The sequence below is a fragment of the Perissodus microlepis genome, chromosome 7 (genome assembly GCF_051167445.1).
Source record: "Perissodus microlepis isolate ML-2025 ecotype Zambia chromosome 7, ASM5116744v1, whole genome shotgun sequence".
NCBI lineage: Eukaryota > Metazoa > Chordata > Actinopteri > Cichliformes > Cichlidae > Perissodus > Perissodus microlepis.
The window spans coordinates 64,203,006-64,216,886 of record NC_140467.1 but is presented as its reverse complement, the minus strand read 5'-3'; the positions used below and the strand labels follow the sequence as shown (position 1 = coordinate 64,216,886).

General features: G+C 46.9%; 1 protein-coding gene across 2 annotated transcripts; it reads left to right on the top strand.

The window, feature by feature from the left end:
• The first annotated feature begins 517 nt into the window (after nt 1-517).
• Nucleotides 518-12,567, top strand: prdm11 (PR domain containing 11). Of its 2 annotated transcripts, none has more exons than XM_084936659.1 (7): nt 518-2,176; nt 3,490-3,566; nt 4,822-5,081; nt 5,186-5,253; nt 5,564-5,751; nt 6,196-6,678; nt 7,839-12,567. In XM_084936659.1, the coding sequence occupies exons 2-7, from the start codon at nt 3,539-3,541 to the stop codon at nt 9,992-9,994; spliced, it is 3,183 nt and encodes a 1,060-aa protein (XP_084792785.1). In that variant the 5' UTR covers nt 518-2,176; nt 3,490-3,538; the 3' UTR covers nt 9,995-12,567. The 2 variants fall into 2 exon arrangements, with proteins under 2 accessions (XP_084792785.1, XP_084792786.1); XM_084936660.1 differs by having other exon boundaries at nt 518-3,404.
• Nucleotides 12,568-13,881: the final 1,314 nt, after the last annotated feature.

Genomic DNA, 13,881 nt, shown 5'->3' with positions numbered 1-13,881 from the left:
CCGTGTGGTGCCTGCCTGTTTATTTCTCGGGCTGATTAAGATTTTGTTTTTAAGAAAGAAGCCACATTCATTAAGAACAAATGTTTGTATAGTCCCTAACAATAAAACTGCCGGCCCCTGTATTATAAATGAGAATATTTTTCCTTTTTTTAAATCGTTTTTGCCTTTTAATTTGATTCGTTTCGTAGCTTTTGAATTATGTATATTAGATTTTCGTGTGTTTTTTCCAGATATTTGCGGACTGGTGAGATGAAATGAAGAGAAGGCGTACAGCCTTTATTTCTCCTGTCTCTATGAAAAATGTCAAAGTAAATTAGCCGATTTGGAGCTGCTGTCTGAGACTCAAACACAAAGCCATCGCTGTGCATGTGAGAAAAGATAAAAATGATTTGCTTTTTTCTAATCGGGAGCCTGATCGGGTATTCTCGCTGGAGATCGGACACAAAGGAAGGTGCTCGTCACACACACTGTAAAGAGTTCAGCTCTGGCTGAATCCCGAGTCCGGTTTTAAACAACGACGATGACTTCCTGTCGTTTGTCGTCCCGCGGCTCCGTGCTTCCAGGACTGAAGCGTGTGGCGAACTGGCCAAACCCTAAAAACTAAACTCCCGCATCTCAAACCCGTCAAAGGAGAAAAGCACCAATCAGATATGAGCGTCGTGGTGTGTGATCTTTATATACAGACCCGTGAGGCCTCTCCCACGAGCAGCAGAGTGGCGCAGCGGAAGCGTGCTGGGCCCATAACCCAGAGGTCGATGGATCGAAACCATCCTCTGCTATGCATTTGCTTTTTTTTTAACCCCTTTGCCGCCTCTGTCACACCGTCTGTGCTCCTGCGGTAAACTGTCCATTTTGTATCATTTGTTCAGTAAAACCGCAGACACCTGTTGTACCGCGTGTGCCGCGTTCACTGAGCTCCGCAGACATTTATCCCGAGCCTCGTGGACGCGGCGGAGCAAACTGCTGAAAACACGATCGAACTTTTTCCATATCAGGCTGAACAAACCGGCAAATGTTCGCCCGAATGTGTAACTGCACTAAAAGATGAGACGTGGCTAAGTGGCGCCCCCTGTCGGAGGTGGAGGGTCAATGCCGCTGGAGGTGTTGAAGACCTGAGGAGCCAACCCGCCTGACCGGGGCATCAAAACACCAACAAGCCTCCATCCATCAGACGCTTAGAGAAGCTCAGGAGGAGCTGCTCTGTGTCTCTGTGGATCCAGAGAAAGCATAAGAAAGGACAGCTGGAAGGTGGAGGTCAACCATCCACAGGCAGGTGAAGAAGGGAGTGCAGGCAGGGTGGAGACCAGTGTCAGCCATGAATGGTTTGCAGACGGTGGAGGTCAGCATGTGCAGAGGGAGACTGGATTTATTAGACAAAGGATGATGAAGATGGAGAAGAGGAGGGCCTCGGAGGAGGTTCATGGATGTGGTGAAGGAGGACGTGCAGAGGGTTGGAGTGACTGAGGAGGGGATGGAGGCCAGTGGTGGAGATGGACATTTTTCTAATGTCTGTAAATAAATGAAGGAAACCTCAGCATCTTTCATCCCAGCTGGAACGTACCAAGTGTCACTTATGGGGAGGGCCGATGGAGATGATGAACCATGAGTCGGCCTTGTTTCTGTACGCTGATCGGTTTTGTCATCAGTGTGTCTCACAGCTGATCAGCTGTATCGATCCTTCCACGAGACAGAAATGTCCCAGTGATGGAGGCGGTGAAGTTACATTTAAAAAATGTGTTTGTCCTTCGCTTAAGAAAGGGAATTCAGTGTGTGTGTGTGTGTGTGTGTGTGTGTGTGTGTGGTGGTGGTGGGGGTGACCCGGTGATCCCGGGATCCTCGGCGGGTCTGCAGCCTACAGCTGGCCGGGGATGAGCGCTGACAGGCGGACTGAGCTGCACCCAAAGCCGCCTGCCCGCCTCCTCTCCCGGCCTCCAGCCTCCGCAGGCATTCGGTGAACTTTAATTTTTGCGCACTTGCTTTCTTCCGTTTTTCCATGTCATTTCCTGTGATAAAAAATGGTGGTCACAGCTCGGGGGAGGCGACTGAGTCGGTGCAAAAATTAACGCCAAACTTGTGATCTGCGGGCAGCGGCGGAGCCAGCGGACGGGGGAGGGGGCAGAGAGCGCGGTTCATCCCGGGGAGAGGCTCCCAGTCCCCGCTGCGTGTCTGCACGAAGGTGGGTCCGTGTCGGTGGCCACTGTGGCCAGTGAAAATGGCTTCCGAAAACTGCAGGCAGATTGCCAGCTGCCTGCAGATTGAAGCAGAGAAAGCGTGGCGCAGATCCGAGCCCGAACGCGCTCTCTGCGGTAATCCACTCCTGTCGGCCGCTAACCTGCGCAAAGTTAAAGGCAACTTTAGTCTGCGGCGTTCACGTGTCCAGCGTACGTTCAGAGTTTCTTTGTCGGAGCTTCGTGAAGCCACGGAGGGGCAGATCCGTCCGAAACCCACACACTGATCCCGGGCATCTGTATCTGATCGATGCCGTAGATCAATACTTGATCACACCCACAGCTGCTTTGTATTTCAATCAGATAATCCCGTGTTCTTATCACGCAGGTGATTGACTGTTGTCTTTCCAGGTAGAGTGTGGCTGTAGCAGGGTTATTATGGGATGCATGAAGCAGCAGCAGGACCCTTCAGAGTGTTTACTGCAGGCTCTGCAGCTTTGCATGATTCACTGTTCAGAATAATCCTTCTTTGTGTTACACTGGCCCTGCTCCTGTATTCTCTAACAGACGCTTTCGTCTGATTGGCCAGCTTCTGTAAGCCTCCGAGCTTCTGTTTGTTTTGTGACAGTATAACCGGACGTGTAGGTGCATCAGCAACGCTCAGGCTAAAAAATAAATCAGCAGCTGGGTCGGAGATGTTGGGAAAATTCGCTGAAAATCATTATTGGGTTCCATGAAAAATGTTTGGAACAATACCGTTACATAGATAATATTCCCAGCAGTCCAAATATGCAAACGTCTTTCCAGGTTAGTCTTGAGAAGTCAAGCACACCCAGTTTTTTCTTTTTTTAACTTTATTCTCAAAAATGCACATTTTTCCCTGAGCTTTACCCCAGTCACCGGGATGATGCCTCGGAGGTCAAGTCTGAGGCACACGCTGTTCGTCCAGCTTAGGTTTCTGCTTTTTTCCCTTATTATTAGAAAACGATTCCAGGAAATGAGCTTTTGTTTTGGTATGAAATGAACATTTGGATCCAGAATGATTCCCGTGCTCGATGACGGAGCGGCGGCGCGTGGGACTCCCGCAGCACTTTGATGACACGTAGATGGTGTGGAGAAATGTGAACGATACAAAGAAACGCTTAAACCATGTTTCAGTCTGAGAGCTCATACCTGTGACCTTCACCTGTCCCCGATTCTGAAAAACTGAGCTTCAGTTTCTGAAGAGAACCACGAGTATGAATATCTAATAAACTGAACGTGCTGCGAGAGCAACGAGCGCCTCCTGTGATGCTCTAACGACTGTGTTTATTTTCCACAGACGGGTGTGAAGTGGACGACGGACCGGATTTCACCATCATGGTTCCACCATGAGCGAGAACTCGCTGGACCTCTGGTGTAAGCGTCACGTCTGCTCCCTGATTTGTCCCTAGAGCTTGATGTGGCTGATTGAATAATGAATATTTTAACGTTTCCAGGCACGTGCTCGCGGTCTGAGCCCTAACATGTCGTCATTATCACGCTGACACGTGGAGCTGCTCATGCGTTTCCTGCACACGTGTATTTGTTCAGTGGTCTGATTCTATCATAACATGTTAGAAAAGCCTCTGATTGTGCTGCCAGCCACAAACGTTTTACCTCAAACACTCAAAGATTTGGTAAAAACTTTCTGTCCTCTCGTGACGGACGTGAGTGTCAGGATCATTTTGGGCTTTCAATCATTTCTTTGAACAGTTTTTTTGGATTGTACAGCTTTAAAGACTTTAAAGAACAAGTTTCTCTGGTCCAAAGTACACGTATATATACAGACCCTATGTAATGCTTGGTCATTTAGCAAGTTGCGATCAGACACCATCAGCAGTCTTCTGACTTAATCCTGTCTGGATAAAACAGCCCAGAGCGTGATGCTGCCACCGCCATGCGTCACAGCTGCAGTGTTCTCAGGGTTGAAAGCCTCACCTTTGCTCCTCCAATCAGCTCCATCTTTGTCTCGTCTCATCAAACTTTTCTCCAGAGGCCGTTTGGCTCGTCCACGTGGGCAGCTGCAGATTCCAGTCCACAGCAGGCTTGATCCTGGGTGTTCCTGAACATCCTAACAGTTTCCTGTCATCTGAGGGGGACAGTCTGGGTCTCTCCCAGACCTCAGTGGGGACAGATCTGAGTAACTTGTACTTGTGTGATTTTGAAACGGCTCAGAGAAACTTGTAAATCAACAGTTCTGCTTTTAGATCTTCACTGAGACGTCTCGATGCGCGCTCAGTCATCCGGGTAAGGAAATCCCAAAAGGCTGATTCTGTTCATCCGGACGTTTTCAGTGGGAGAAACGTTTCATCATCATCAGGTGACTGCAGGTCTCCAACCTTAGAAACAGAACATGTGCATAATAACTGACACTAGCACCACTGACGAACAGCGTGCTGTGAGGTCGGTTTCATGACCTACGTCCAGATGAACAGAATCAACTTTCTGGGACTTCACTGAGTTTGTTGGATTTTCCCTTTGTCCACACCTGATTTGATGATGTCATTATTTGCACTTCTGCTCTGGTTCAACAACATCTGTATCTCAGGATTTTCTTCAGACCTAAAGTAATAATCTGTTATTAAAGAAGAAGATTTGGAGATAACCTTTATCTGCTGGGTTTGTCCTTCAGTCTGTGAGGAGTGTCAGGACTATTTCCAGAAGGAGTGTCCGTCTCACGGGCCCCCGCTGTTCGTCCGGGACACGCACGCAGCCCCGGGGACGGCCAACAGGGCGGCGCTCACGGTCCCATCGGGTTTAGAGGTGTTCAGCGAGGGAGACGAGGTAGATGTTCGCTGCGTGGACGCGATCTACCCCAAGGGGGCGCTGTTTGGGCCGTATGAGGGAGAGCTGGTGTCCAAGGACAGATCCTCAGGATTCTTTTCATGGATCGTAAGCTCGCCACAGACACCAGTATACAACCAGTTTACAACCAGTATACAACTACTTTCTTTTTGTTCCGGGACGTCTGAATCTGTTTGCTTTCCCGTTTTCAGATTGTTGATGTGCACAACACTTACCAGTCCATCGATGGCAGCGATGAGACCAAAGCCAACTGGATGAGGTGAACTTTAGTCTGAGGTTAACGTCATCCATCACCGACGGCGTTTGTTTCAGTTGTACAGACGGGTTCTCTTCTAATGAGCCAACAACCTTTCATACGTCTCTTTTTTTCTCTTTAATTTCATTTTAAATTTGGGTTCTTGGCAACGCATTCATCACCTCATTAAAACCACATAGATTTGTGAACTTTTGAACTTTTAGTGGGAGTAAATCTGATTTGCAGGAGTTACTGAGTTACATCTCAGAGGTCAGACTGATCCATGACAGCCTGTCCTGGAGAAACGACCCTCGGCTTTTCTGTCTCTGACCAGGTACGTGCGGACCTCGTCGGAGGAGAGCGACAGGAACCTCACGGCGTTTCAGCACGGTAAAAACATCTACTTCAGAGTCTGCCGGGCGCTGGCGGCCGGAGAGAAGCTGAGGGTCTGGTACAGCGACGATTACATCAGACGACTTCACTGCGTTTCTCAGGAGAGCATCGACCGCAACCTGGACACAGGTGAGGAGGCAGTCGGGTGAAATATTAGAGCAGGTAACAGGAGACACAGTCACTGAAAATATATCATGAGTTTTAAAATCTCTTCATACATTTTGGAATTTGGATGAAATCTCCCTTTTGTGCATCATATATATGTCTCCTCTGTAATATTCTGGATATTTGTAATTAGAGACATTTCTTATATTTTGTAAACTTTGTAATATGTTGCATTACTTAATTAGTTCAGTCTGTTACTGTTGTCGTCTTGGAGCGACTGTGACCCACATAGACTCCTCAGGGATTATTCAGATTCAGATGTCCTGCTCTTAGCTCTCCAGCAGGCGGCGCTGTTTCGCTGTTGCTCTCCTGGGTGCTGGAGTCTTTCTGTGGATCACTTTGTCACCTGTAGAGCACTTTGAACCCACTTTAAGGGCTTTAAATACCTCAAAAACGGTTTTCTTTCAGGTCCTGGGAAAGACTTCAAGTCCCCGTGCCTGCAGTCAGCTCTGCAGGGCAAACTGAGCAAACAGCCGAGCGAAGAGTCCGACGGCCAGCCTCCGGCCAAGAGAAAGAAGATCGACCTCATCTTCAAAGACGTCCTAGAAGCTTCTTTGGAGGACTCTGGTAAATTCAGGTTCCGGTCTGGCCAAACCAGCGAGTATAAAGTACCAGCCCTGGTTTTGGGGTTTGATTCCTCTGAGAGCGGCTTTGCCGTTCCCAACCTGAAGGTGGAAGAGAAGGAGGAGGAGAACCAGAGCACAGAGAAACCCTCCACCTCCTTCTGCCCCAACTGTGTGAAGCTGAAGAGGAGGATCCTGGAACTGGAGGAGGAGCTGTCCCGTCTCCGAGGAGAACAGGGGGACGCTGCTGCTCCGGCGACGTCCGAACAGACTCAACGCGATCAGGCCCCACCGCACCCCGAGCAAGGCCCCATCGAGGATTTTCAAGGTACGTGAGAGACCAGGAGGGCAGATGTTCTCTGCAGCGCAGCGGTGTTACTGCTCTGCAGTGTGGCTGTGTTTGATGTGCAGAGTCTAGCAGGTGTGTTTGTTTCGATCACCATCTGAAGCCACATTCACACAAAAAAGACTCTGAAGGTTCGTTTGGCTGTTTGTTTCCACCACAGCCCCATAAAGATTAGTCACATTAGTTAATACCTGCAGACTTTTGCACACATCAGCCACTTTATTAGGAACACCTTGCAAGTAAAATGCAGTCTAATACAGATCAGTACATCCCGCCCGCTGACCTCAGTAATGCATTTAAGTGTACCTAATAAAGTGTCTGGTGAGTGTGAATGAGAGAAAACTCAACCGATCAGCGATGTGTGTCGCTGCAGGAGCCCCCCTGAAGTCCGCAGAGCCCAAGTTCACCACTGAAAGGAGTAAAAACTCTCTGTTGGGACAGAAAGTTGGAGAAAGTTTTCTAGACCGGTCCGTGAGTCGTCTGGTACCGGTCCGTGAGTCGTTTGGTACCGGTCCGTGAGTCGTTTGGTACCGGTCCGTGAGTCGTCTGGTACCAGTCCGCGAGAGTTGAGGCTCGGGTGTGAAATTTACGGTTTTCAGGGTTCTTATCGTTTTTTATCGTTATTTTTTTTTAATCGTTTTTATTGTTAACTCGCTTTCCCTGGGTCTTTCCCCGTGGGTTATGAATAAATCTTCTTTTTTTGGTACCGGTACTGGTTTTATTTTGTTGTATTTATCCACGTTGCGTGGTCGTCACAGACCGCTAGCTCAGCTGATGGTTGGTGCCGAGGCCGCCGCCTCTATCTTCTGTCAGAAATGTGAATGAACATACAGCCGAGTGCCGTCCTGAGGAGCTGGCTGTCCTGTGAGCTGTGGAGTGGTTCTACTATGACGATCATGACAGCAAAGATATCTGCCAAACGCGAGGAGTGCTCTAAGCACGTGTGAATCCTGTCTAATGGTTGTGGAGCGCTCACGTTGATGCTCCCCACTGTGTTTAGAGCAGAACAGTTGAGATGAGCTGTGCAGCCCCAGAAATCTGCTCAGCTGCTTGATAAAGTCATTCACTCTGTATGATATTAGACATTTGATGTGACTTTAATGCTGGTTACTCTCAGAAGTTGAATGAGTTTCTCTTTGCAGGGATGGAGCCCTTGACACCCACTCAGGTGGTTCTGGATGAAGACGAGCAGGACGTGGACTCTGCCGATGAGTCCATTGCTGCAGATCTTGTGATATCTCCCGAGGACTCGTCGAAGCTTTCCTCCGCAGGAGGCAGACGGATTCGACGCTTCAAGCAGGAGTGGCTGAAAAAGTTCTGGTTCCTCCGTTACTCGCCAACCCTGAATGAGATGTGGTGCCACGTGTGCCGCCAGTACACCGTCCAGTCATCCCGCACCTCAGCTTTCATTATCGGCTCCAAGCAGTTCAAGATCCACACCATCAAGCTGCACAGCCAGAGCAACCTCCACAAGAAGTGTCTGCAGCTGTACAAGCTGCGCATGCATCCGGAAAAGACCGAGGAAATGTGCAAGAACATGATGCTTCTCTTCAACGCGGCGTACCACCTGGCCCTAGAAGGGCGGCCCTTCTCCGACCTCCGTTCATTGGCAGAGCTCCTGAAGAAGTGCGAGCTCAAAGTGGTAGATCAGTATATGAATGAAGGCGACTGTCAGATCCTAATCCACCACATCGCCCGGGCTGTGAAGGAGGATCTCGCAGAGAAGATGCGTCTTTCTCCCTTCCTGAGCATCATAATGGACGCCCAAAACGATGACCTTTTCTCCGACATGGTGGCGGTCTACGTCCAGTTCATTACCAACGAGGGCTCCCCCAACACAGAGTTCCTGTCCTTGCAAAGACTGACCGTGGCCAATGTGGATGGGTATCTCCAGGTCATGGATCGTGCCTTTGGTGTCCTAGGCCTCCGGTTTCAGGACTTGCTGGTGGTCGGTTTGGGGGTGGACGGCACCAACATCTCTTCAGGAATGAGAGCAAACCTTTATATAGCTGTCCAAAAAACCTTTCCCTGGATCCTCTGTCTTCCCATCATGATCCATCGACCACATCTGGAAGTTCTGGATGCCATCAGTGGAAAGGAGCTCTCCTGCCTGGAGGACCTGGAAAACAACCTCAAACAGCTTCTCAGTTTTTACCGCTACTCCCCTCGCATGATGGCCGAACTGCGATCCACGGCGCCAACACTGTCAGAGGAGACGGAGTTCCTAGGAGACATCAGAGCCATACGCTGGATCATAGGAGAGCCGAACGTCCTCAATGCGCTCATCAAGGATTACCTGGAGGTCGTTGCACACCTTAAGGAGATCAGTAGCCAGACACAGAGGGCTGATGCTGCGGCCATCGCGCTCACCCTCCTCCAGTTCCTCATGGACTATCAGTCAGTGAAGCTCATCTACTTCCTGCTCGACATCATAGCTATCCTGTCGCGATTGGCCTTCACCTTTCAGGGAGAGTACCTGCTGGTGTCGCAGGTGGAAGCCAAGATAGAGGAGGCCATTCAGGAGATAGGCCAGTTGGTGGACTGCCCTGGAGAATATCTGCAGGAGTTTGAGGAAAATTTCAGAGAAAGTTTTAACGGAGTTGCCTTGAAGAACCTGCGCGTTGCAGAGTCCAAGTTTCAGTCCATCAGAGAAAAGATCTGCAACAGGAGCCAAAGCATCCTGTCTCAGAGGTTGGACCTGCAGAGCTGCTCATTTGCCAAAGCCTGCAAGGTGCTGGACCTGTCCACCTGGCCCAGCAACCACGAGGACCTGCAAGCCTACGGGGACGAGGAAATCAAGATTATATTCAACCACCTGGAATCGATTCCCACCGCAGCCCAGGAGGTCTCCCAGACGGAGGCCAGAGGCAGCCTGGTGGTGGAGTGGAAGGATCTAAAAGCAGACTACTACAGTATGAACGGTTTTAAAGAGGTGATCGGCCACATCTGCAGGTACAAGCAACGCTTCCCGCTGCTGAACCGCATTGTGCAGGTCGTCAGGGTCCTGCCCAGCTCCACGGCCTGCTGCGATAAGGGCCGAGGGTCTCTGCAGAAAATGTGCAAGAACAACCGCTCCCGGCTGACCCTGGAACAGATGAACGATCTGCTGACCTTGGCTGTTAATGGACCGCCCATCGCAAACTTTGACGGGAAGCGAGCATTGGACAGCTGGTTCGAGGAAAAGTCCGGCAGCAGCTACTCGCTCTCGGCTGAGGTGTTGAACAGGATGTCGGCGGCTGATCAGAAATGCGTGCTGCACAGCGTTGACGTCAACGCAGAATTCTACCCTGATGTGTAACATGCAAATCCTGTGCTGCTAAAAGATGTGGTGTGTAGCCAAACAAGGGTAGACGTTGAATTCAGAAAAGCCGTGACGTCACAATTACTGCCACCAAATTCATCTGGAAGAACAAAAGCAGCCAATCGGTGTGAAGAGGCAGAAAATCAAACATCCCAAAAATTCCACTAAAAACTCAAGAAAACCCAAACGAGCCATGTGAGCGCATCTTAACCTTCAGTGGCCTTTGGCTCGTTCGGTCATCAGGTTCTGGGAACACTTTCTGCACGGCCACCAAAATGTTTGTTGTGAAATTTTAGCTTCATATATCAAATATGTTTCAAGATATAGAATTTTAAAAATGGCTCTGTAGACTTACTTCCAGTAGCTTTTATCTTTGTTTGCAGTTTGAAATCTGAGGCCATGTTTGAATATGAGTATCTCCAAAACTGTTAAATGTTAAACATACAAGTAGTGGGACTCTCCAGCATTTGCTCTCAGAAGTGAAACGTCTTTAAGAAACCTGGAGGCCAGTCGCTTTTCTTTGCGCGCTCCTTAGACGACCGTGACCTGGTGAGAACCTTCACAGACATAATGATATAAAACTTTTCATATGAGAAATAAACTTAGCAAAACAATTAAGACTTGTGAAAAGGGGATTTCTAGCTCATTTTCCATGATTGGCAGTCGGATACAAGACGCCATCCCAACCCAACTCTCACCTTAACACCAAAACTGCTGGAGACAAGCAGAGGATCAGCAGCTGACTGGCAGAATGGATGCCGCAGGAGCTGTAATGTACATAAAAATGCTACATTATTGTGTTTTTAATATGTTTTAGCCCGAGTGATCACATTCTTTAGGGCAGAAGCAGTAGGTAGAGTAGGTCTTGAAAATATACATACATCTATAACAGGAGTTCCACCAGGAAACTCCAGAATTCAGTTCTGTTTGAATTAGGCGACACATACTTTTGTCATATTTGTTCAATCCAGCATCAAAGATGAATGAAAACAGACTCTACAAACTGTCCCAAATTACAGATCCTGACTCATTTTTTTAAATGTTCAATTCAATTTTATTTATACAGCGCTAAATCACAACAACAGTCGCCTCAAGGTGCTTTATATTGTAAGGTAGACCCCATCATATGATTGTTGGGAAAAACCCAACAATCATATGATCCCCTATGAGCAGCACTTTGGCGACAGGAGGAAGGAAAAACTGCCTTTTAACAGGAAGAAACCTCCAGCAGAGCCAGGCTCAGGGAGGGGCGGGGCCATCTGCTGCGAGAGAAGGAAGACAGGACAAAAGATGTTCGTGTTCAAACATGACCTCAAAGTGGGTGAAAATAAATATTTAACATATTAAGCTAAAGTTTCACAGCAATCCTTTTACAGGTCCAAACTTTGGATTGTGAAACCTTTGGACAAATCGAAGGTGGTCGAGCCGAGAGCCCACGGCGACTGAGATAGACTGAAGAAGGGTTTCTCCACAGAGCTTCAGCCTGCAGTCTGCTCATTCTGCTCGTTCTGCTCGTGAACGTACTAAAGCTCATCATCAGCTGCATTTAAAGGAGCTACAGAAACACACGTTATGAAGATGAAGGTCTCTGGAGACCAGAGAAAATGTCACATGACCTTTTAACATCCACCAGCTCAACTGGAAATCTTACTAAGACGAACTCAGAGTCAGACTCTCTGTAAGAGGCCTGATCTGACTGCTATGGTATTCTGGTCTCTGTGTGAATGGGTTGCAACCTAATCTCGACCCAACTGAACAAAAATGACCGCAAAGTGCTTCAAAACGTCCCGAATCGATGCAAAACGACGCCCAAAAGGCTCCGAGAGACCCACGACCTCCACGGAGACACAGACTCACCACCAAGAAACAAACGTCCACAGGGAGGCGGCGAAACAAGAAGCACAAAAACAAGCGACGGAAGACGAGCTGAGCGTGTGTCGTTGTGTTGCTTTCACGTGTCCGTGCTCGGCTGGGAGCCTCCCGCTCTGAGCTGCGCTTGTTCCATGTGATAATGAAGCGCTTGTTGCCACGATAACAGACAGTTTCACATCGGGAACAATCGTTGCTCTCTGCTTTAGCTCATCTGCCAGCGGCTTATTCAGTGTTGTGCCTGACAGGAATGAAAAGCTGGAGTGTAAGGATGTATAAAGGCTTTATATTTCTATTAGAAATGCCCTGCTGCACACGGTCTATACTGTGGTGACTGTACATACTGTAAATGCTGCGGAGCCTGTTTTTAAAGGACAGTGTTTTTCTCTTGAATTGGATGATTGTGCCAAAATGATCGAATGCGAAGAAAAAGGTGCTATCCTGCGACGCCACGCTGTACTTTTGCCATATTTGTTCAGTCTTTAGTGCAGCCAATGATCTATTTTATGTTCCTGATGCCATTTTCCACTGATGTTCTGCAGGAGCAGTTCAGCTTCGGCCAAAGCTTCAGAGGCGTTTTAACAGCTGCATGATCGACTGCCGCTTTCAGCTCCTTCCTAAGTCTGTGTTTTATAATTATTATAAAGGTTTTTTTGCTCATGTTTAATGCAGAAATAAATATGCCATGATGGGAACGATCAGCCTGACTTTATTTTTTATATTTGTCTGAATTTAAATTTATATTTTTGAGAAATTTCTCATTTTTAAAAATTATTTTGCTTCATAAATATGAGCAGCTGATCTTCAGTCCTCCATAGTTTGAGTAGTTTTTCTCAGACTGTAGTTAAAAGATGGATGCAGCTGTTAGTTCTACAGAGAAGCCAACAGGGGGCGACTCTTGTGGTCTGATTGTATAGAATTATATTTAATATATATTTTCATGAATATTGTTCATATTTTCATACAATATTATTTACACCATTTAAAAAATGTTTTTCGTAAATTTTTCAGAAAACATTTAATTATATATTCTGATAATTCATGAATTTGAGATTTAAGCAGATGGCCCCGCCCCTCTCTGGTTCTGCCGGAGGCTTCTTCCTGTTTTTCCTTCACACTGTCTCCAAAACGCTGGCTCATTATTATTGTAGGGTCTTTACCTGAGAATATAAAATGCTTGTTGTGATTTGGTGCAATACAAATAAAATTGAATGAATTAATATTTTTGGTCATATAATTGGTCAATAACAGTCAGCTTTATCTTTTAGTAATTAAAATAAATAAATCTTTGGACATGTTTTTCTGATCTGTGTAAGAATGTTATTTGAATATTTGAGGGGACATTTATTACTATTCATTAAATGTTTATTTTCACCAGTAAAATTTTAAAAATAATATTTTTTATTTAATTCTTTTTTCTTTGTTTTTCTAATATTTTCTAAATTACAAAGTGAGTTGGTAAATTACTTTATTGCAAATTATTATTTAATGCTCTCAGTTGCAGTTGAAATCTGAGTTAAATACTCATCTACGGAGCCCCGCAAGGGACATTGGAGGAAAAAAGATGAAGATGAACTTTGCTCATCTTCATCTTTTTTCCTCCAATGTCCCTTGCGGGGCTCCGTACTCATCTTATACTTCATAATAACATTTAATTAGCAGACGTTGGGTCTTATTGATGCCTGGGATGTTACTTTTCCACATAACTGGACAATGTTATACATTATTCGGTGTATTAGATGCTTCTTTTTAATACTCAGCTTCCAGCTTTTAAAACAATGTTCCTAATACTGTAGGTGATCAGATGATGGCGTTAGCTGAAGTTTTCAGTAATTAGTTTAAAATAAATATTTCTAAACTAGTAAAAAGAGCAAATGAAGCAAAGACGACGCATCTTTTTATTTGTTTGTTTAAAGCCACAAAAATAAGAAAAAGCTTTTTCAGTGTTGTAAATCCCCGGCACTGCATTTCCCATAGTGCCGCGGGGCTGTGAACCGTTAGGAGTGGACTGACTG